The sequence below is a fragment of the Perca flavescens genome, chromosome 19 (genome assembly GCF_004354835.1).
Source record: "Perca flavescens isolate YP-PL-M2 chromosome 19, PFLA_1.0, whole genome shotgun sequence".
In the NCBI taxonomy this organism is placed as follows: domain Eukaryota; kingdom Metazoa; phylum Chordata; class Actinopteri; order Perciformes; family Percidae; genus Perca; species Perca flavescens.
The window spans coordinates 23,220,019-23,245,667 of NC_041349.1; the positions used below are offsets into that span (position 1 = coordinate 23,220,019).

The following is a 25,649-nucleotide window of genomic DNA, read 5'->3' on the forward strand; positions in this document are numbered from 1 at the left end:
AGACTAAAGGTGGCGGGGCGTTTGCAGTCAGTGGCATTCACCTGTGGAACTCCCTGCCTGAAGACCTGAGGCTGCAGAATCAGCGACATCTTTTAAATCACTTCTCAAAGCCTATCTTTCAAAAAGCGTTTTATTAGTGCTGGAGCACGGTTTTGTCATTACTAGAATACTGCTATTTTTTTATTTTTTTATTTGTCTGATTTTATTTGTCTTATTACAGTCCTGACAAGTGCATGAATATAGTTTAATATTATGTGTATTACATTAATAAGCCTAGTTTTGCACTTGAGGAATTCTGCACAGGAAAAGAAAGAAAACTACTAACAGAAACTTCACGCTGCATGCGACAGGTCACTTTTGACATTTTTTCATTCCGTCTCCCGCCTGGCACCGCTAATCGGACCTGATCTGGTGGGAGAACCCATCGTCATGACAACAGGGGGAAGTTTGTTTCTGTGGTGATGGATGATGTTGAGCAGAAATCGGAGTGCCTGCAAGTTCCAAAAATGACAACAGTTCTGACGGAGTGGAGATTAGATGAACAACAGCAAGGGAAGGTGAATAGCGAGGGTGGAAAAACAAAAACAGTTGTGCATTTGGGAAATGTTTGAATGACACATTTTCCACTTTGAGAGGAAAAACGGCAAACTGAGTCCCTGAAAGCTAAGACAGGTTAAATACAAGGCTTCTCATTTTAAATAAGGGATGGCTAGAAAATCTATCTATCTAGCCAATACTGCCATAGGCAAGTTGGGTAGCTACTGTAGCTTTTAGTGTTCTGTTGGTTATTTAGCCATTTTTTAGCATTTAGGTTGTTTATTTTAGCCAACATTTTATTGAAGCCAACCATTTAGTATGTTGTAGGAATTTGAAAAGAATGGCACAGCACACATAAACATGTGGCTTCAAAACAAACTAACGGTAACACTTTATTTAGATAGTCAATCTGTAGATGCTCTACAAACTATTAACAGATTATCAGTACATTTCTCAACTGAATGTCTGCAGATCTTTAACAATTAATCTGTAGATGATCTACAAACTTTCAACACTTTTTATTGTGATAATCTATATATCTACAGATATAAAAAAATCTTTGAAAAAGCACATTTGTAGTGTATCAGTAACACACACACACACACATATAAAAATATACATATACATATATATATATATATATATATAGATACTCAACAACTTTGCTACAACTTATTTGTAGCTTGTCAATAGCGTCTCTAAAATATTCTTGACCATTTACATCTACCGCAAATCTCTAAGTCTATTAACAGCATAACTAAGGCATCTGTAACACTTTTACAACACATGTGATGTCATCAAGAAACTATCTGTAGGTATGCTTTGTGACTATCCAAATAAAGTGAAACACAAGTGAAACTTAGTCGACTGTTTATGGCTTATTGATCAACATGTTCAGTGCGTTCACAAACTCTAGGAATAATCTATAGATATGCCTTATGTCTATCCAAATAAAGTGAAATTTATTTGACTGGTTATGGCTTATCTACTTCACATTAACAAAACATCTACTGATCAACATGTTCAGTATCATAAACTCTAGAAATAATCCATAGATGTGCCTTATGACTATACAAATAAATTGAGAGTGTTGCAGTGTTGTATTTGTCATGGTGCAGCTATATTTCTTATCTATTTTAGGGTATTGACTTGCTGGAATTTGGTTGTGCTTTTAACTATAGATGATTGAAAGCATAGTCGAGAAACTGTGGACATGTTGCAAGATGGGATTTCTAAGAGTAGTGCCACACTCTCAAGGATGACAAAGAAACTTCGGCACATCTGTCTTAAAAGCATGAGAAAGCATCGGAAGCAAAAAGGGCAGAGAATAGATGGAGTTGATATCCTTATCCACATTGATGAAAGCAAATTCTGTCATAAAAGAAAGGTATGTATTCTGTTGCTAAGTTATTCTATAGCTTTCAAGTCAAAATATGCAATATCAACACTAAATTTGCACGCAGAAAAAAAGACGACATTATCTACAAATCTGTACGAACAACATGGTTCATTCAATTCTATTCAAATTGATCTTGCAAACCAGCTCAATATCTTATACTACAAAATTATTTTTATTGTTTTAACTGACAAGTCTCTTCAAAGTGTTGGGAGATTCCTTGTCCACTCATTATATTTAAACATTTGTTTATTTCAGTATGCCAGAGGACGCTTTGGTAACACATGGAGGATAAATACGTGGGTATTTGGGATGTTGGAGATACGGGGCAACTCCAGACGACCCGTCCTTCGTCTAGTGAAGAGGAGGAACAAGGCTACCTTGGTTCCTATTGTCAAGAAGCACATAACAAAACCTCAGAGTACGGTAGTAAGTGATGAGTGGAGAGATTATTCAAGTCTTTCACAGGAAGGCTACTGACATGTGAAGGTCAACCACACTCAAAATTACATAGACCCAGCTACAGGTCTACACACACAGAACATTGAGAGGGCATGGCAGACCTACAAGAAGGAAGTATGGCGGTTGCGTGGAAACCGAACAGAAAAGTCTCTGAAAAGGCAGCTCTGCTTCATAGAATGGACCTACTGGTTGGGTAAAAGACAAACATGGAATCCTTGGTAGACTTTTTAAGGACATAAGATATTCATGAATGGAGACAAATTGTAGATATTAGCCATTGTAAAGTTTATACTCTCCTCCTCTTTTACTAACCTCTTCTAACCTCCCAATGTGACTTGTAGAGGTGAACACATATACACTTGTGTTGCATAGTATACTGGAATTTCAGAAACCACCATTCAACATAATGATCAGCATTAGGCTCTGTAATTTCATAAATTATGTTCAGCAATGTTGCAGCAGATTTCGGTGCGTTGTTTGTATTAGAGGCTCTGTTTTTGTATAAGATGTGCACATTTTGGTAGACCAGGCAATATACCAGGCAATACAATGCTGTGATTTTTTGTTCTTTGTGAATGCACTGAACATGTTGATTAGCAGATATTATGTAAATGTGAAGTAAGCCATAAACAGTCCACAAAGTTTCCCTTGTGTTTTATTTTGATTTTGATAGTCATAGGCATATAGATTATTACTAGGTTGTGAATGCACTAAACTTTTTGATAAGTAGACATTTTGTTAATGTGATGTAGGTAAGCAATAACAAGTCAACTACATTTCAATTTATTTGTATAGTCATAAGGCACATCTATGGATTATTTCTAAAGTTTGTGAACGCACTGAACATGTTGATCAATAAGCCATAAACAGTCGACTAAGTTTCACTTGTGTTTCACTTCATTTGGATAGTCACAAAGCATACCTACAGATAATTACTTGATGACATCACATGTGTTGTAAAAGTGTTACAGATGCCTTTGTAATGCTACTAATGTAGCTCAGCGTAAATTCAGTCAGGAAGACTCCTATTACGTTGTCTCTCTTTAACTGATCAGCTGGGCAGTGGGTGTTTCGGTTCTGTATACCAATTAGAATCAGGCACTTATGTTCTAACCAATCACAGCAGTCTACCTTGTTTTAAATCTGTTCTCTCTCTCCTGCTTCTGCCAGTTGTGCTTTCAGACGAGTGCGACCCGCCTCCTCCCCTTCCACCTCCGGGCCTTTTTGTGGGTGTCTCTGTCTTCTCCCGGCTGGCGGCTCGTGTTCCGTCTTTGGCTTCTTCTCACCACCACCAGTGTCTAGTTTCCATTGGGGGATGTGTTTGGTTTTCCTACACATTAGATTTGTATAGATACCCCTTAACAATGGAGACTAATCTCCAAATAATTGTTTGTACCTACGTGGTTATATCTTAGTAATAAATGCTTGCATATCTGCAACAGAGTCTCTCCTGATTGAAATAGACTTTGAGATTTGCGGTAGATGTAAATGGTTAAGAATATTTTAGAGACGCTATTGACAAGCTACAAATAAGTTGTAGCAAAGTTGTTGAGTTTCTATATATATATATATATATATATATATATATATATATATATATATATATATATATATATATATATATATATATATATATATATATATATATATATATATATATATATATATATATATATATATATATATATATATATATATATATATATATATATATATATATATATATATATATATATATATATATATATATATATATATATATATATATATATATATACGTATATATATATATATATATATATATATATATATATATATATATATATATATATATATATGTGTGTGTGTTACAGATACACTACAAATGTGCTTTTTCAAGCATTTTTTACATCTGAAGATATATAGATTACCACAATAAAAAGTGTTGAAAGTTTGTAGATCATCTACAGATTAATTGTTGAATGTCTACAGACATTCAGTTATTAAAGTAGTTTGTAGATCATCTACAGATTAATTGTGGAATGTCTATAGACATTCAGTTGAGAATATCTATAGACATTCGGTTATGGAAGTAAGATATTTTGTTGATCATCTACAGATTAATTGTTGAAAGTTTGCAGACATTCAGTTGAGAATGTCTACAGTCATTCAGTTATGGAAGTACAACAGTTTGTTGATAGTTTGTAGAGCATCTACAGATTGACTAATAAAGTGTTACCAAACTAACATACACAAAAAGTGCTGAAGCTGTGGCCGGGTTAATAATCTTAACCCTTGTGTTGTCTTCCCGTCAGCCTTGAAAAAAAACTTTTTCACAGTTTGTTTTTGCTTTTTCCAACGTTTTAAATTGTAAAATATTTCTTCTACACATTTTCAGCGCTTATTTCTACGTCCCATATTTTATGATATAAAACGAAGCAGAGTCTTGATAGCAATATAAGGACTTATTCTAATCAGTGGTTGGTGGTCTGCCTGTCTTTGGAGTCAGTACTAGATCAGCCCAATTGCTGCCGCTCCTGATTCTTTGATAATAATACAGCAGCAGAGCTCATGTCCCCCACAATAAGAAAATCAATTAACACCAGCCTAGAACCATTTTCCTGCAGCGAAATGAAGCAGTAATTAAACATGTTTGCCTTTGGCTGCTCTAAATCACTGTCAGTTAAATCTGTGCGTTAGTCATTATGAGAGAATCAAGGGAGAAAATATTGAAAAACAAAAGGAAAGGAATGTAGAAGGAAGAAGCTGATTTATAATGAATGATGTATGTCAGGGTTTTACTGGGATTAGAATTAGAACTGGTGGAAAGAGGAGTGGGAATGATGCAGATTGTAGTTTAGGAACCTTGTGAAAATGGTGAAAGGTAACATGTGGCTGGGTTGTCTTCCTAATTTAATTCTTTTTTATCAATACACAAAAGTGCTCTTTAACAAGGAAATAAAAAAAAAGCTAAGGGGATAATGATAGTGTTTTCTTTCAATATGACACCTCACAAAATGTAAATGTCTTTCAAAATTGGAACACCTTTGAAAATGATGAAGTTCTTCTGTTTGAGAAAGATGTTTGAGGTCTTGTATTTGATTTTTTTTTTTTTTGTCTAAAAATGGTCATAAACTCTGCCACAAAGCTGAATTCTATTATGTAACTGAAACAGGCTGTACCTGTAACCACGTGCGTCACTTCAACATGAACTATTAATCGTTGGTAAAACTGAACAGGAGGATTTCAATTCTGTACAGGAAACTTTCCTTGCTATTTATTTAAATGCTTTGACTTCCAAATTACTTCCAGTATTTACTGTAGATGAATACTGTAGGTAGCTGGCTAATTGGCAAACAGGTAGCTTTGTTAGCCAGCTGGTTGCCCCGGTAGTATGCAGTTAGCTACAACAGCTAATTCAAGAGGTTGACCTTCATTTGGACTCTGCGGGAAACCTAAGTTTACTCAGGAAGCCTTGTGCTGCTAGCCTTGATTTACATTGTTTTGCTGAAGTCGCCAAACGTTACAACCGAGATGGCAAGTGGAATGTTAGAATGACTCATTTCCTATTTCCAACTAACTTCATTTTATCCTCAGATAACACCAAAGGCAATTAAACAGTCCAGGAACTTCAATTCATCAAGCTGAATAAAGTTGCAATCCAGTTGCAATACAGAATGTCAGCACCATTACCTCCCATTCTGCAGTAAAGAGGCAGGTTTCCACCACGCATACACCACCACAAACATACAGACAAAATAATACACAAGGATGCGACAAATCAAAAAATGTCACAGTCATCATCTCTGACCTATCTCCCCAACTGTTTGACTGCTTCAGACTGCAGCCATCTCTTCCCAGGTACAGTGTCCTACTGTGTATATGTGCCAAATTAAAAACAGCACATTAGACTCATAATAGTCTCGCATTGCCAGATCTTCCTCCACAGCACTGCGTAGGAAGGTCTGGCTAGTCCATACAGCATTCTGGGATGGGAGAAAAACATGCTCTGGTTTAATGGCATTTCTTTAAACCAATCACAATCATCTTGGATGGTGCCAAGCACCGGGAAAAGCCACAGCGCCTCTGCAAAATAGCCTCGGGAAGGAACTTGTTTTGGTGGAACATGTGTACGTTAAAGGTTGTTTCAGTTGTGCAACAGAAAAGTCAGATTGGACAGATAGTCTAGCTAGCTGTCTGGATTTACCCTGCAGAGATCTGAGGAGCAGTTAACCAGAGTCCTCAGAAATCCACCGGAGTTTAAAATTCCAACACAACCAAATGGAAGGTAAAGGACCACCCGGCCGAAAATAATGAAATCCGGCAGAATTTGACGGCAACGGAGCAATCCCGGAAGTGGAACATTGTGGATATAGACTAGACTGATAGTAACAGCATTGCCTTTCTTAAACTATGTGAATGTTGTAGTGTCTGGGTTTATTACTCAGGGATAAATAAATTAAAATCTAATGGAACCCTTTTTATATTCTTAAACATTCTGCCATTGTCCTGTCTATAACCCCTTAGCCTAAAGTAATAGTTAGAAACAAACAACTTAAAGTTTTGAATATAGTACCAAGGCACATCTTTTTTTTGCAAATCGCACTACAGGCTGGAGGTGGTGCCAGAGAAGCCAGATTTCTTTTTAAATGACCTGCTTCATGTAGTTCTCCTCGAACTTAGGGTCAGTTTCAGCAAATATGACAGAAAGTTAATTTTATAAGTCTTACCTAGTGCACCTTTAAGTTGATAGGAAATGGTTTGCTACTGAGATGTCAATATTCCCCAGGAACATTTCAGTCTCTGCAGTCACAAGTGACAGCCAATTATTATATCCTCTTAACAGGAGATTGTTACATTCCTGTGCCCCACTAATTTGCTTGCATCCACAGCAATTCAACTCATTTATTTTATTCTTAGACTGCATGTTCAGCTGCCTCCCTGTTGGAGAATAAACAGACGGTACAAGCTTTGATGTGTAACCGTTATATTTTGGTCAGAGATATGGGCCCCCTGTGCCTTCCACTGGCTCGATCTCAAACATCATACGACAAAATTAATCTGTTATTTCTGCGCAGGAAGGCCAATAGGATGGCCAAAGGGATCAGAAAAGCAGTTAGTCGTTCCCCTGATAAAGTGTTAATATCTCTGCCTTCCCCACTGTTTTATCAGCACTGTGACTCTGCACCAAACTGCATCAAAGCTCAGCCATCTGCAGTGAGGGAAAAATCCTTTCGGGCTCATAATGTCTGTTCTTTATGGAATTGTTATTACATCACAATTAATGAAGGAGCTAAATGGATTATTAAATAAATGATCATCAATATGAAATGCATTATCATAGTGTCACTGAGAATGTGTGACAGATACACACCATTGATTGTGATTTTACAGATCTAGATTTTACTACTTTTGCTGTAGCTTTTTTTTTTTACATGATTTTGCATCTTAATCTTTGGCTTGCATAATCACAAAAGCAATGTAAAATAGATTTTGCAATAGGCTTCTGGACTGTTGAATACTGCCCAATCAGTATTAGTCTTTAAGCAAAAATTTAAAAAATGGCTAATGTTAGTAGAATATGGCAGTATTAGTATCAGAGTGACTTCCAAAAATGGAAAGGTCAAAATATGTGCTGCTAAAGCAAAAATATCCTGCCTCTTAGTTCCCAATATACTGTAGGTCAAGCACCAAAACACTGCATCCTGCACTTGCCATAATGCAGCAGCTTTTTGTCAGACCCTTCCTGTCAGGTGAACGCCTACATGTATCCATCTAAGCAATGGGGTTTCTGTTAGAAATGGTCTTAATCTGAGAAATTAGCGGCATTCCCATTTGAAGCGATGATCTAATATTGTAAAATGGTGTCTAGTATAAAGTTGTGTACCTCAAACTCCTCGGCGATCTTGGGTCCGTCCAGAAACAGCCTGGTGTTCAGACAGTCCACTGGACCAAAGTTAGCTGGGGAAAGAGAAACAGAGATGGCCTTAACATCAGTTGCATCCTCGATGAAGACAAAGAACCAAAATCATACTCTACGACTGGTATGTGTTGGCTAATGAGCTAATTAAACTCCATTGTTCTTTCACTTTCATACACACTGGGGACTGTATATGATGGTGTGAGTATCACACAACCACTTTAAGACCTGGAGAAATCAGGGGGGCCAGTTCAGGAACAGTATTATCACAAATGGAATTTAAAGAGACTGAGTTAAGATCAGGGTCAGGGCTGTGTTCAATCTTAAGATAAAGTAGTGAAGGAACAGCTGCACACTAATGAAAGCTCCTCACGAAAAAGCCCTACCGGTTTAATGCCAACATTTCCTCACTCCTCAAAGCAACAATTAAGCTCGCTTTAATCCAGGCAGCTGAATCTTACTGTAGCTGCTTTAAACAACTTCCAATCAAGTTTGAAATTTGACTCCTCCAGAAGGATTCCGAGGAAACTTCAAACATCACAGCCTTCTCCTGCTGCTACTGATGGCATGCACTTCAAAATGCCCCAGCTAAAACATGCTGTTACTGGTTATGCTGATTATGCTCCTATAGCATCACTTATTGCTGTTCTGCTTTCTACATATGTGCATTATGTAAATTCACCATCCGTTGTTTTGTGTTGTCTCCACTTTGGGAACTGCACTCTTCCCTGAATCTGAAGCGTGATCGTTTTTTCTATACGAGATTAGCCAAATACAACATTGACATAATTTCTACCTGATGGTTGAACTTTATAAGTGTTCCTGACTTAAGGCTGGCTGCTAATTCCAAGCCTCAGTAATGATACAAATAAGAAGGAGAGAGTGAGAGTGTGTGTGTGTGTGTGTGTGTGTGTGTGTGTGTGTGTGTGTGTGAGAACGAGACTAAATACCATGGACCCTGACTTGTTCCATACAACAGATCCAATTTGAGCAAACGAAAAATAAGTAAAGATTCAAATGATTCCCATTCTTAATCTACTTTGAGTATCTGTATTCAGTATCTGTACACAGTTTGCCCACTCACCAGTGAATTCCTTGAACTCCTGGAACACCTTGGGGTACATGGCTGCTGACATCACATCTTCGGGGGTGATTTCATCACCGTGTGCAGCTCGGAGTCCCACCTCCAGGGCCTTGAAGTCCATGGGTGGCAGAGAGGCGCCGGGACGACCCTCAATACGAGTGAGGGACTTCAGCACCTGGAATAGGAGGTTCAGAGAGAAAAGAAGTGAGGAAGATGGAGGAAAGGTAACAAGAGAAGATAGAATGTGAGGGAGATGGTGCGAGACAAAGGGGAAACAAACGGATTACTAAAAAGTTTTTAATAAAAGTCATATATTCTGTCTGAATGTTTACCAACTCATTGTATCCCCACAGGACTCTGAAGCACGTGGGATGTATAAAGTGCCGGTAAAACCTTCACATTGTACGTCGGATTAAAGCACTAAAGTCTTTTGGTGAGAGGAGGAGGAAGACAGAGCTACATGGGGAGCTGTTTTGAGTGAGAGAAACACTTGAATCGGAGAGGATATAAAACTTGCCAGATTATTTATTTTTTTGCATAAAAGTGACACCGCTGTTGTGTTAAGATCTGCAGTGATATGCACTTTAGCTCACTCCATCTCTCTCTCAATGCATATTTTTCTCTCCAGTAAAGTGACATCAGCCTATCACAGATGACTGCAGTGTTGCCGCATATGTGACACATCATCACGGTTCCTTCTTTAGAAATGGTAGAGGGACAATTTTGGAAAAGTGGAAGTTGCTGTAAGACTAATGATATGACATTTTATCTGCCCACACAGTTGTTAGTATCTGCCACAAGTGGTAGACACAATTGATCCGAGGCTACTAATAATGTCTGGTGAAGAGATTGTGTCAAGACACAGGCATTTTGCCTCAGGGTTGCTGCTTTGTTTTTATTTCTTACACATTTATTGGGCTTTTGATGACACAGGCGCAGAGGGTGGGAGGGACAGTTGCAGGAATCTCCACACAATTAGCCTATATATAATAATATATATAAATATGCGGGGCTTGCATGATTTCATAATCCCCGCATTTTCGTTGCAAAAAAGTCATATGTATCTTAGCAGAAAATTTTTTTGTGTTTACTTCACACAAGAGCAGCCATTTTCCCCTGTTGCCATGGGAACGTTATGAAGTGACGTAATTACGCGACGTGAACATCATCGAAAAGCAGGGTGTTGGGGGGTAATCGCTTTTTTTTCTCTTTTTCATCAATCTGCAGTTTTTGCAAGTTCCCGCAATTTCATGGCATAAAATTGCATAAATATCCCGCATATTTCATTGCATTTTTTAAGAAAACGTGCAGCATAATTAAGGATTTTTGCCCACAACAATCACAAAAAAACTCAATTTTCTGAAGGACTGCTATTTAGTCTGCTTCAGTGCTTCAGCCAATGTTTCCTGGAAGTACAAACAGAAAAGGCTAATAACAAAGATTCTTGCATACCTACCTCTTGTGTGTTTGTTGATCGTTGCTTCTCAGGTTCAAATAATCATCCCTGAAGCTAACTGAGTACTATATTACTAATCTGTATGTGTGTATTCACTTATTTGCACTTTAAACCTAGCACAGTGTGCACCAAATGACCCACACATCTGTGTGCATACATGCTGTACTGTGTTATGTTTGCAAATGTGTGTGCGCTCACTACAATATTACATATCGGCACATTTATGAGCGCATGTGTGCGTGCCTTGCGGAAATCTCCAGACAAAAGGGCCCCGGTGCAATGCTATTAGTCACAGAGCTAACAGTTCAAAGATAGCTGACTCATTTGTGTGTGAGAGAAAGACACTTCAAAAGACACCAGGCTCATTTGAGTCCATGCTCATTAACATTGCATCCTCTGAGGATCTAAAGTGCTTGATTTTTTAAGTGTGTGTGTGTGTGTGTGTGTGTGTGTGTGTGTATACATGAAGAATGAAGGAAAGACAAAAATCTTCCTTCAAAGTTATTTACTCTTTTTCCTCATTTCTCTTCACATCACTCAACAACACACTCCCTCATTTTTTATTGTCACAGATTTTTTCTCTTGAACTTTCTTTCTTCCGAGTGCGGTGCCTCTGAGGGATGTGCTGGATTTTTTTTGACAATAATCTTATTTCTTGAATTCCCTTTTTTTCTGATGGCCTCCTTATTCTCTCCCTCACCCACCCTATCTATCCTCCCACGGTCTCCCCCTTTCCCTCTCCCTTGACCATTCTCTGTCCACCCACACCACAAATGAACGGAGCGTGACAGAACTAAGATGAGGAAACGCCTCAATTACCACTTTGTGTCTTAAAATGTTTTCCCTCTGCATGCAAATAACTTGATGTGCATCTAGGACAGCATGGGGGACTATAATGAATGCATACAATATGTGATATAATGCTAACTAATTAATACCACCAAATGCTAGCATACAAATATAACCTTCAGCTACAGCACACTGCAGATATCTCTCGGGTCTTGTCTATGCTTGCATGCAAAAGAAAAATAAAGTAATGTTTTACTTCTTTTACTTCATCTAACTTACACAAGCTTGACACCAATTGTTTTAATGTATACTCCAAGTACTCCGAGGTATTCAGTGGGTGACAACTTGCAGCTTGTATGTAAACACAGGCACACACAATAAGCACAAATGAAAACACTATGAAAGGAAAGCAAAAATTATTTGTACCAAAGCTGAACTCAAACCAAATCAGAGTGATGGGGAGAATAAATTCTTCATGAAGCTGTGTGTGGTAAAAAGCTTCTTTGTACATAAAATATTGAGGGTGGATAGCTGAAGACGCATTGGAAGGCTCTCTCAGCATAAAGTATTCCAGTGCTGACTGAAAAGAAAAGAAACCTGAAGATCTGAATGAATACATAAGTTGTCCACCATCTTTGTTTAATACAAAGATAGTAGACAATGCCATAGTTTTGGGAAACATGAGACAGATTGAGAGACAGTAATAGAGAGGTAAAGGAAACAGGGTTTAGTATAGTTTATGTCAAAACAGAAAAGAAAACAACAACAATGTGATTGGCAAGGGTGGGAGAGCCTGGGAAGCTAAATGGCAAATATTTGATCAAATTATCTCCCAGCTGTTTACAGGGAGAGAAAGGACAAGTCAACGATAAGGGTGACAGGACGTCAGGAGTTTGTTTCACTCAGAGGTAAACAAAGAGGAGGAGAGATGTGCGGGAGAATCAGTTACTGGAGATACTAATGAATACACAAATAAATGGATGGAAAGGTTCATAAACCCACAACTAATAAGTGATAAAAGGAATAAAAAGATTAAAAAAATAAAGATTAACAGGAAAAATGACCATTAATTCAATGTAGTTCATCAAAAAGGGGCAGTAAATAGATTAATTACATTTCATTCATCCTTTAATTATATTTCAGGCTCTGCAAAAATGCACAGTAATGTATACACACTCTTAGACACAAATACCCAGCCACTCATGGTGACATAATGAGTCTCACAGCGAATATTTCACATTTTAGGTGCCAACCAGCTCATTAATAATAAATTATTTAATGTGTAGCGTGTGTGTGTGTTGGGGGAGGAGGGGGGGGGGGGCATCCACTAGTTTCTCTTCTTTAAAAGGAAAAGAAAAAAATACTGTGACTTTTTTGGGGGGGGGAATGTCAAGTAAGCCAATATGTCGGCAGGTTTTTGGAGGAATGTGACAATTTTGCCTTTATTTATCCGCTGTTCATGCGACTCTCCCAAGGAGACTTGAAGCTCTGCTGGCCATTGATGCAAATGAGTCTCTCCCCTGCTGTGTGCAGTCGTGAAGAGAGGAGACCAGACAAGTGGACAGAGGTAAAGAAACGGAGAGGAGATGAGAGGAAAGAGCAATATCACGGTTTTATTCACCGTTTGCAACTGTCAGATGTAACCAAGCATGGGACAGAATGTGTGTAAGTGCACTTGCATACGCATGGGCCTTTAAATGTGTGTTTGTGCAGGAAGGAAGAAGTGAAAGATTAAAGGTTTTGTAAGTTGGTTTTAAATGAATGTTGCGGTTGTATTTATCTCGGTAGATGTAGGTGTTACACTAATCTTAGGGGGACCTAAACTGCCTTTAAATTTCAAATTATTCTTCATGAAAACCAGAATGGAAATGATCAAAAATCCATGAGAAATTGAACTACAGGAGGAAAAAAAAGGCATCTATGTATAGGACAAACTACTGTACCTTAGATCTGAACGGCTCGGGGAATCCTCCATGTGGTATCCCGATGTATCCCTGCAGGAACTCGACCACAGACAGAGGGAAGGACAACTCATCGGCCCTCTCCTCCACTTCTGCCCTGGTCAGGTTGTTCTGCACCATGAACTGGGCCAAGTCACCCACAATCTTAGAGGATGGAGTCACCTGAGAGAGAGAGAGAGAGAAAGAAGTGTGAAAACCAAACTTATGCATTACTGCTCTATGTTAAAACCCTTTTGTTTAGAAAAAAAAAAAGGAAGTTGAGAATAAAGAGAAGTGCTAATATCAGCTCAGGCTAGCCCTCAGTAAAATATTTCTCTTTCACCACAGACTGAGCACAAGATATTAAAGTGCAGCTTCTGCACACAGATGATATCTCAGTTTGCTTAGGACGACGAGAGGTGCTATTATTCTCTGGTTCGTGACCACTGGCCTTTTGCTCTGACAAACAACTCACACAGAGTATCTATTCAGGATCATATTACAGTTTTCCATGGTGTAATCTTTTAGTTTTATTCCAAACAGTTGCAGCAGCTGTTTGTCTGGCTGCACAATTTCTCTCTGTAGAGTCCTGCTGTGTGCTTTCCTGTCAGCAGCAGGCAGGTAGGAATGCACATCCACAATGGTTTTACCAACTGAGAAAAGTGGTGACAGAGTCGTTGTTTTAATGAAGATGCTGTCAATGAAGATTAAGTGCTGAGTGACCCGGAGAAGAGGGAGGGCCGGGGCAGCAAAATGAGAAATGAAAAGATGTGTACATCTTTACACTCTCTTTAATCATTTGATTTGGCAGCCATGAACTGAACTACACAGGTCTTCTTTGTGAAAACAGAATGAACCTTAAAATAAAGAGGGAAGGAGGAAGACCGAGGAAAACATTCATTAAAATCACATGTATTCATTGTTTAATTATTTATAATGGCACATCATTATGGTAATAGCGCTCACTATTAGCATAATGGTGATATGTCTTTGACTGTGAACAGGACACTGACGCAAATATCAAATTGCACACATTACTCTTCGGTCGTAACGACACAAATTTAAGGCTTCCTGTTCACTTCCATTTGGTATTCAGACCATTAAAGAGAGACAGAGGGTCAACTAATATGACCCATGAACAACAACAAAAAAACTATCTTTTTTTTATGAGCCTGACTCATAATTTGAAAGAGCTGTAAAGTTAAGACATCTGAAGGACTAGAGAGAACAACGAGTGAGTCCACACTCACTACAAGATCTCTCACTCACACACCCCCCCCGGAATTACCACAACCCTCCTGGGGCTTAGGTGCTTGTGAGCCTCACAGCTGATCTCCTGAGATCAATTTTGTATTTGAACTAGCGCAGTCCAACGTGTGTGTGTGTGTGTGTGTGTGTGTGTGTGTGTGCACGCGCCTTTGGTCTCTGGAGATGAAAGTGTATGGTCTGAAATATGTGCCACCAGAAACTGAATTTGAATCATTTATATTTGAATTTGAATTTCGAAACTTGAATAATTGCATTGAAAAACTGATTTTGAATCATATAATTTGAAATTGTATTGTTTAATTTGAATCATTGCATTGAAAAACTGAATCTGAATAGTATAATTTGAAATTGAATTTATTCATTTGGAACTGAAGTCCAATAAAATTTGATCCTCACTGAAAATTCATCTTTATATATCTTCACATTCAGTTCTCACAATTCAGATTCAGTTCTCACTATTCAGATTCAAAATTACTGTGACAGACATCCGGGTAGTTGGAGGATGAAGGAAGAGCAATCGAGCGCAGATAGATAGGTAAAGTTCAGTGGCGCAGGATTAGCACTAAAGATGCCAGACTGTAGTGCCGTTTATGGATGTTCGAACGAAAGAAATGAAAAAAAAAAACAGCAAGTGATAACAGTTCACAGAATGTGTTTTATGATACATATGCCGCCTTGGACTTGCGATCTGAGCTCCGGCGGCAGCGGGAGGTGGAGAGTTCCGTCCGTGGCCGGCGGCAGCGTCTCTTCCCCCGGGCAGGAACACCGCTTCGCCTCGCTGCTGCGCCGGTCCCCGCTGATCCATATGGGATCGGCCAAAGACAGAGTGGTGATCGGCAGGATCTTCCACGTAGTCCAGGACGACCTGTACGTAGATTTCGGCTGGAAGTTCCACTGTGTTTACCGGCGGCCGGCGGGAAGCTAAAGCGGGGCACCAGAGTCCGTCTGCGGCTGCAGGATCTGGAGCTCACTGCCCGCTTCCTGGGAGCCAGGCCGTACTGCTGGGACGGCTGGAGGGAAGGTAAGCCCGGGAGACCTAGAACCAGGACTCAGCGGAGCGGACTGTTACAGACTGCTGAAGTTTAAATTACAGGTTTCCTAAAAGGGAGTCAGGCGGGACTCGGACTGTGGACCACGAAACATGATTTTAAGTCTAGCTAAATAAATAACTATATGCCGAAATAAATGAATAAATAGTAGAGGGGTGAGCCTGGACATTTCAGTCTGTTTAAACCTCACTTTGAAGCAGAACCTCTTAGTTCAGAAGGGTGAAGTTTCTGTTTGGAATCAGATCTGTGAACTGATTATAATAAATATTCTTTGTATTAACACATTAATTGGTCTCTTTTTTGTTTGTTACTGCACATGATGATAAAGCTACACTTTTAAATCACAAACAAAACTAATATTTATATAAACGCTCTAAGGAAGGAGACAAACTATCAGATATTAGAGTTGATTAAAAATAGACTCAAATAATAATTTACTATTTTGCGTTTTAATGTGGAAACATCTTGTATAAACTCAGGGGACTGGCTCTTACGTCACATTGTATTTCAGGCTTGCTGATGTACAAAGTATAAATGTTTAAATTAATTAACATGTATTTTCAAATATGGATAGTCACACCATTTTGCATGCAGTAGGCTAGGCTAAGGTAAGTAGAGATAGTTCATTTTAAGTTTACTTAAGTGGAAGAATGTGACTAATAAACCTAGGCCTACATTTTGAACATTGTGAACAGGTAGATTATATTATCTATGAGTCTGGGTCAAGGCCATTGACATATATATAATGGACCCTGTTGCTCTGGACGGAGACCAGTGAAGGCTAATAGAAGCACTTTTCCAGTGATCTCTTGCTTTACTGCGCAGCCTCCAACTGACAGAGACAACGTAAATGTGACGTGAGCAACGTGTCTGAAAGTTGGAAGTCTTCTGGTAGCTGTGCCAAGAGAAATCTCAATCATTCCCAGTCTTACAGAGACGGAGTGTAAGGAGATAACATACGCACAGGCTAATTATTGCTAACTAACATGCTAGTTAACATTAGTAATTAAAACTAAACAGCTAAGTCAAAACTGCCTGCGAGCTTCTCCTGTACTATACGGTAATTCCTCTACTGTGCAACAGTAAGTCACTTGGTTATGACACAATCGTTAGCCTATTTTTACAAAAACGTCTGCTACGGAGCCATAACGTGAGGTACAAGGTAATGAAGCCTTTTATACATTGTTGTGTTTCTTTAGACAAACAACGGACAAATATAGTCTTTAAACGCTTCAGAAATAAAGTTATTCGCTGTCAAGTGACGTAAAAAAAAAAATGGCAGTCAGTGGAATGCTAACAGGAGGTGATCACTTTGTAGCAACAAAATGGTGCCATTGGAGGTTCGAGTTCTGAAGCGAAGCTTACCCCCTTGGTCAAGGCGAGGCAAGCACTTCTTCCTCGTTTCATGGCGGGTACTGTGCTCCAAAACGTAGGTGCTGATTGGCCGAAGAGGAGTCCTGTGTATCTGCGCCACTGAACTCTACCTATCGATCTGCGCTCGATTGCTCTTCCTTCATCCTCCAACTACCCGGATGTCTGTCACAGTAATTTGAATCTAAATTGTGAGAACTGAATGTGAAGATATACAGACATTTGAATTTTCAGTGAGGATCAAATTTTATTGGACTTCAGTTCCAAAAGAATAAATTCAATTTCAAATTATACTATTCAGATTCTCAATGCAATGATTCAAATTAAACAATCCAGTTTCAAATTATATGATTCAAATTCAGTTTTTCAATGCAATTATTCAAATTTAGCAATTCAAATATAAATGATTCAAATTCAGTTTCTGGTGGCACATATTTCAGCCCATATGACAGGACTACCAAGCACCTCATTCTAACCTGTTGTAGACCGTAAATGCTATCAGTGCTAATACATCAGAGTTAATAAAGAGAACACTGCACTGAAAGATATACTGTGTACTAAAGCATTTTCAATATATCGTACACTATTGTATATAAGGTTACAGTGTAGTAATTGCACCTGCTCTGAGCCTAAAAGTAGGGCTGGGGGTAAACGATTATTTATTAAACGATTAATCGGGCGATTATTTTATCGATTAGTTGACTAATCTAACGACTATTTTTCTGTTGCTCGATTAATAAAAACCATAATGTATCTCAAATAAATACCAAAAAAATCTTAATATACTTTATTAAAGTTTTGCACAGCAAAAAATCTGCTTTACACAAAATTAAATAAATACAATTATTTTACTGTTATACAAAATGAAAGGCCAGCCTGTTTACTCTTTTACAGTACAAACATAACTCAAAAAAATTAATCAGTTATAGTTCAAAAAAACAGTGCAGTGCACAGTATAGACATTCCTGAGAGTGTTTAACACAATATAAAATTCCTGTTTTCAGTTTTACAGTCCCAACTTAAATCTCTCCTGTACAAAGCTAATGCAATCTGCTTGCTACCGTTAGCTAGATCTAGCAGCTGTACTCTTTGGTGGTGCTAGGCTAACAAATGCCTCCTAGCTCTCTGTGTGTTCGTGCTAGGTTAATACGTTAACTACTATAGATAGATAGTTGTGTTCTGCAGCCGTAAGCTAGCTAACTACGTACTACGTTAGCTAAACACAGCGGTCTAGGCACCAGTAGCTAGGTAACGTTAACGTTAGCTACTAACCTAGCACGAACAAACTGCACGGAGAGCTAAGATAGTTAGCTAGCACCACCGAAGTGCGCAGAGCTCAAGCTACACAACACACTACGCAAACATGAAATTAATTTAGCCAATGTTAGTACTACTTGTTATTGTCTCCTTCACGAGTGACAATGGGGTGCCTCCGTTTCAGATGCTCCCACATTGCTGTTGTGGTATGCCAACTCCATTTGGCAAAGAGCGCAAATAACGACACCTTTTACGTTTGGGACTAAATTTGAAGTATTCCCATACCTTCGATGTCTTTTAGGACTGTCTTTTATTGGGGCTTTTTGCAGGGCTTTGTTGGGAATTATGTGAGAAGGTTGTTGTTTCGTTCTCCATTCTGCAATGTTTTGGTCTCCCACGTGTGTGTGTGTGTGTGGCGAGCTGTTGCGAACCGTCGACGTAATTTTGACGTCATCGACGCATCGCTACAGGCCTACCTAAAAGAGTACTGTAGCAATTAGTCCGTAAAGTTTTTTTTTTAATAATGTAAAATTGAAGCAGCAGAGGCTGTATTATCCTGACTTTTAGCCACTATTATGAATAAAGCTCCAAAATCACTCAACCCTATACTTCCCATAATGCAACTTGATAGTGCCTTTTTGTTAGACCCTCCCTGACATGCTGATGCCCACGACTTCTCAAGCTTCATGCACCCATTTTGTAACAAAGGCTTTCAGTTATAAACCTGTAGTCAAATCAATCCATTTTCCTTTATTTCACCAGAATAATCCACTCAGTATCAACACTGATTTCCAGGAAGTCCATGGTACATGTGTTTGTGTTGTAATTGTAAAAGTCAACATTAAGGATATATGCAGTATGCATATCAAACAACATTTGGGCCCTAAATCATAGGTTACATCTCCTTTATTTAGCAGCCAAAGATCTGAAGATGCACAGTCAGGAAGTGGTATTCTTTCTCAGGGCATTGAAGTTGGCAGATTAAAAAAACAGGGAGAATATCAGAACCATCCAAGCTGTGGAATCCACCCCACATTGTTTATAGCAGTGGTTCTCAACCTATGAGTCACGACCCCCAGAATAATGAGGATGGTGTTCACGACCCCCCTCCCCCCCCCCTCCCAACCCCCTCAACAACGAGAGCTGCAAAGCGGTGTAAACAGCCGTTTCTACACGCCTCCCCCTGCTGATTTGGAGTGATTCTTGTGAATGCTCTGATTAATACATGTAAACAAATAATGCTTTGCTTTAATGACAGTTTAGTTTTAGCAGCTAGCACCTAGCCTTGTCAAAGTGCCCCAGGCTCTGTGGATTTTTAATGTGTTTCTGACTTTTTCTCTCCCCCTGACCCGCCTTCAGACTGCTTTCTGTGTTCCAGGACCTCCTGATTTACAAATGAAGCTCTGACTTTAACACATGAAATATACCAAACTCACACAGTAACGTAAAAACCATTCCCCTGTATAGAATGTTATTTTGCTTTTTTCTCCCCAACCATCTGGCGAACCCCAGAAATTATCTTGCGACCCCCAGGTTGAGAACCATTGGTTTATGGCACCAGAAATGGCTCCTCCCACTGTGAAACTCCACTTGGACTATCATGAGACAGAACAATGCCTTATATTCTGGTTTTTATACCACTAGTTCTTTAGAAACTGTCACTGCAATTACACTCCCAATGAAAAGTTATATCTTTTTAAAAAAAACAGCCCAGGATGCCTGTTAAAAATCCACAACTATTTCACAAATCTTCAAAAGAAGCATTGCAAGCAAATCTGTATGTTCCCAGCACGAAACAAGAAATAAAATGCTTCCTGCTGATTGAAACAAGTATGCACTTCCCTTCAGCACATCCCTGATGCAACACCTAAAGCTCAGTTTGATTGGGTTTTGAATAGAGGCGATAATGATATATTGCTTTAACAGAATGAATGTTTACAGAAAAGCTTAAGAGATCTGAATAGGTTGTTGAAACCCCTGGAGAAGCCATTAACTTGGTATAGCTGTGGAACAAAAGCTGACTGCTGAGTAACTTGAAATCTATCTGAAACACACAAAAGCAGCATTACTGTGCTTTCCTTGTCTCCCTCGTCTTTCTGTCTCCAGAGGCCATATTTCACAGCAAAGTTAAGAATGGTTACTCTTCTCTTTATTATCCGTCTTCATACTGCATCTGTCTCTAACTCGCTTAACCACTATCTTCTGTCTCCACACTAACAGCCAGGATGTTGAGTCTTAACGCGTTACCTGTGAATCACCTCCATCCTGTGCCCATCCCTCTTTTCCTCCGTCCCTCCGTCAAATATATTTTTTTCTCCCTTGAACCACAGCAACATCAAGAGTGTACTCTCATTATCAATCTCTCTGTTGATGAATCACACGCCTCCGACTCTCTCTGGGTGCCTTACACACAGGAAAAGGAAATCTTATTTCCAACCATGTGTGAGCTGTATATGATGTGTGTGCTTTTCTATATTTTTAGACGACGAGTGAGGTAAATCACATCCTGGTCGTGCAGGGTTAGAGAAATCTGATTTGTGTGTAGATGAGCTCAGACTTTTCACTGCTGATCTCTCTCAGTCTAACTGATGGGATAGTGTCATTAGACTCTGTCTTCTTGTATACAGAACACACTGTTAATGATTACATTTTGAAGTTATGAAGTTCAGCTTTTAAAATATTTGATGTGTTTCCTTGTACATTTTGGTATGGCACAAAAAAACCTACTTCATTAGGTGCGTTTTCATCAGTTGGACTGAGGCAACCAAATTGTTTAACAGTTTACAGACCGCAGGACTGTCAGACTGTCTTGCACTGGAAAAGTTGACTTTTAAGTCAAAGGGTAAATATCTCATCTTTGACAATATGTGGAGATCCTTTATGGTGTTCTTAGAGGGGTAGGAAAGCATTGGAGGCATGCTCTCTGTGTGTGTCAACCGTCAACAAATGAATATTGCCATGTATTTAATATATATCTGTCTTTGCTTCGTTGTATATGAAATGCTTTTCTCTTCGGGATAAGTTAACATTTGGACCACCGGTGATTCTTAAGGATGATTATTCTTAAGGATGATTTATGCTGACTTACTGTACCAAATATCACTTGTTTCAGCCCTGTCATGTTTATTTTATTGAATATTTTATTTATGAGCCGTACTGTGACAGTTCTGATTTGCACCTGTATTATCTGTTGTAGTGTGATTATTTTCTGAAAATTAATAAACACACTTGTTGAAAAAAAAAAAAAAAACAGTTTACAGACCGATGCCAGCAGCTTTGTGGAGCTATAATGTCTATGCAATTAAGCATAGACAATAATATATATGGAACTGGCTGTCATGTGTTTTTGTCAATTTAAAGTAGCACTAAACATAAAATAGGACATGTCGTTTTGCAGATATTTGGTCACAAACCAAAGGATTGGACAACTTTAAATTTTAACCTGATGATAGCGTTAGAGGAAAAGTCAGAGGAAGAGAGTAGTATTCCTCCTTTGGGGAACGTGAATTTCTGTACCAAAGTTTGTGCCAATCCATACTGTAGATTAGATTAAATGAGAACATTTTGACATCCTGGTGGCAGAAGATAAAAAAAAAAAAAAAAGGCAGGGGATCATCAAAGTCACTGGGCACTATGGATATCTGTATCAAATTCCATGGAAATCCAACCAGTAGTTTTTGAGATATTTCAGTCTGGACTAAAGTGGTGGACCAAATGACCGACTGTGCCATCCCTACAGTCACACTGCTAGTGTAGCTAATACCAAATGGACCACCCTGCTAGTTATTTCACAGCAACAGCTGCTGTATAGCTTAAGTGTAAAATCATATGTACTGAACAGATATTGCAATCTTGTAGAAAATCCAATGCCACTTTTGAATTTCTGAATAATAACTACCCAGTGTCATTATCGGTTTCTCAAATAAATGAATGGACATATATTTGAAGAAGACTAAGTCTTCATTTAAACTTTGCTTTACGGATTTGATACAACAAAATTCACATATGAATAACTAGTCAGAAGCATCTAATATCTTTTTATATTCAGTAATGCTGCTTGTTCCTCAGAATACAGCAGCACTTAGCACTCTGATCTTTCCATGTCTCTCTAACCCACCACTTAAACTCATCTGTGACCTTACGTAGTTCCTCACTAAGGCTTATATTATCACACTTGACACACCAAACCTGTTCCACCCTCGCCCACCTCCATCTTTCCACTTTGACCGGCACTTTCTATTCTTACTACCTTCATGTTCTTCACAGTACTCTTATATTGCCTTCTGTCCATCTTTCTCAATTTCACTAATGTACAGCTCAGTCTAAGTGGCCCTGCATGACTCCATACTCCTGGCAGCAGAAATCTGGTAGAGAGTGAGTGAGTGAGTGCGCGCGCACATGCGAGTGAGTGTGTGTGTGCGCACGTGCGTGCGTGCCAGTGATTCTGTGTGTGCTTCTGTCTTGTATGCCTGTGTGTGTCATTTGTCCGTGTACTTTGCTTGAATTTATTTTGAGATGCAACTCCATCCAAACCTGAACTCTCCTAATGGGCAACGGGATTGTGCGTGTGCGTGCGTTTGTGTGTATGAGAGAGAGAGCGAGAGAAGGCACTAGCCAGCAGAGCCAGGAGCAGAGTGAAGAATGGTACCTGTCAAGAGAGGAGGAGACGGGAGAGAGGAGCGATAACAAGAGACTCAGAGTGGGGGAGGAGTGGAGAGACAATAGAAAGATTAGACTTCCTTCATGTAGCCCTAATCAAAATGAGGGAAGGTGGGAGGCAGCGACGAAGGAAGAAATGAGATGGAATCAAAGTGGAGCGACAGGCAGAGTAAGAGAGCAAGAAAGAAAGGAATGGACGGATGAACCAAGGGGAGGAGAGACAGAGGCAAACAGACCAGAGCAATAGACATCTGCAGCCCCACAGGCAATACAAGGAGGTGCTCCAACCTAAAGTGAGAGACACTGAACGTGTGTGTGTGTTTTAAGAGTGTGGAGGTGAGTGAATACGTGCCTGTAATTGCAAAAGGAAAGTGACAGAGTAAGTTAGGTAAAGGAGAAAGACAGAACACACACAAATACAACTTGTCCTCCTTATATTGACAAGCTCATGTTGCGAAGGATGTAGCTGAGCGAGAAAGAAAAGGGAAGGAAAACAGAAAAAAGGAGCAAAAGTTAAATGCAGGGGAAAAGAGGAAAAAAGGTAGCAAAGAGCCAGAATAACTTCCTGCTGTATGCAAGTCAATGACAGTTTTAGGACTTTTAATAACTAAATGACCTTCTAAAGATTAGACTGTTTTATTAGTATTTTCTGGTTTTCTAAGAGGTGGACTGGTTTTGGCCTGCTGGTCAGACATAACAAAACATTTAAAGGAATAGTGCAGCATTTGGGTGAAATATTTCCACTCATATTTTTAATTGTTTGTCTAGCTTTGCTCAGGCTAACAAATCCACAAGGAACTCTATATAAACATACTTTAAAAGTTCTTGATCAGAAACCCAACAGTTATCACAGCTGTCAAATTTTAAGTGGGGAAAACCTGATTAAATATAGTAATCTTTGCATAGTCTATAAGATATTGCACAACACTGCTCCGCCACCACTGAGGACATATATGTTGTTCAGAGAGCAGGCTGTTATGTTACCAGGGGAACCACAAGAGGGGACTGTATCATACCCACTCGAAGAAGTGCTTTTGGTCAGCCAGCGTTCTCTGTAACAACAGCTGAAGACTGGAATATGTTGCCAATGCAGATAAGAGAAGTAAATACTTATCGTTCTTTTACTGGTAAGCTGAAGAACTGGCTTATTGATAACCAGATACAGTACAGGCCAAAAGTTTGGACACACCTTCTCATTCAATTTGTTTCTCTATTTTCATGACTATTTACATTGTAGATTCTCACTGAAGGCATCAAAACTATAAATGAACACATATGGAATTATGTTCTTAACAAAAAAGTGTGAAATAACTGAAAACATGTCTTATACTTTAGATTCTTCAAAGTAGCCACCCTTTGCTTTTTTTGATAACTCTGCAAACCCTTGGTGTTCTCTCAATGAGCTTCATGAGGTAGTCACCTGAAATGGTTTTCACTTCACAGGTGTGCTTTGTCAGGGTTAATTAGTGGAATTTTTTCCCATATTAATAAAAAAGCAAAGGGTGGCTACTTTGAAGAATCTAAAATATAAGACATGTTTTCAGTTGTTTCACACTTTTTTGTTAAGTACATAATTCCATATGAGTTCATTCATATTTTTGATGCCTTCAGTGAGAATCTACAATGTAAATAGTCATGAAAATAAAAAGGAAACGCATTGAATGAGAAAGTGTGTCCAAACTTTTGGCCAGTACTGTATGTGCACATTAGCTTTATCGGTTGTTTTTGCCCCCAACGGTGCCTCCCAGGCAGCGCTGCCTGGAAGGCACCGTTGGGAGGCACTGGTTATGGTTAGGGTTAAGGTTAAGGTTAGGGTTAGGTGCCTTGAAGGCAGTGGTCGCAGCGCTGCCTGGAATGAGCAGTTGGGGGCAAAAAACACAATTGAGCACATTAGATTGCTGACTGCCTGCTGACCTTTGCTGTCTGCAAGCAGATTTTGTCATGTTGCTTGTTGTATGATGATGTGTTGTGTTTGTTACTTGTTATTGTGCATTGTCTGTTTTTTTAAGTTGGTCTGTGTATGTTGTTTTTATATGTTGAATGTATTGTCATTTTATTGTTTGTTTTTTTAGGTTGCCAACTGGCCAGGGACAACAGATGAAAATTAGCCTGCACAGCTAAATCTGGCTAATTTACAGTTGCTTTGCTATTGATTTATGAGCATTGTCCCTGTTAAATAAAAAAAATAAAAAATATCAGTCCATGCAATATGAAGCTGTAGCCAGCAGCTGGTTAGCTTAGCTTAAAGACTGAAAACGGGGAAACAGTTAGCCTGGCTCTGTCCACAGATAACAAAATCAACCTCTGAAGCTTACTAAAGTGCACTTGCACACTGGTTATATATATATATATATATATATACACAATTTATGTGATGTTGTGAGAGTACGTGGTGTAAAATGAAAACATTTTTGGAGAAGCCAGGGATTACATTATTATAATAGCGACTTATTACTATTATCTTCTGGTAACGAGTTTGTC

At 38.9% G+C, this 25,649-nt stretch overlaps 1 protein-coding gene across 2 annotated transcripts in view; it reads right to left on the bottom strand.

Moving 5' to 3' along the window:
• Positions 1–25,649, bottom strand: part of pcxb (pyruvate carboxylase b) — a 327,945-nt gene that overhangs the window by 10,888 nt on the left and 291,408 nt on the right. For both annotated transcript variants that reach the window (XM_028606107.1, XM_028606108.1), the window contains exons 22-24: positions 13,567–13,746; positions 9,379–9,553; positions 8,262–8,335 (exon numbers count right to left, since the gene is read on the bottom strand). In XM_028606107.1, coding sequence (XP_028461908.1) covers positions 8,262–8,335; positions 9,379–9,553; positions 13,567–13,746 — 429 coding nt within the window. The remainder of the gene's footprint in view (positions 1–8,261; positions 8,336–9,378; positions 9,554–13,566; positions 13,747–25,649) is intronic.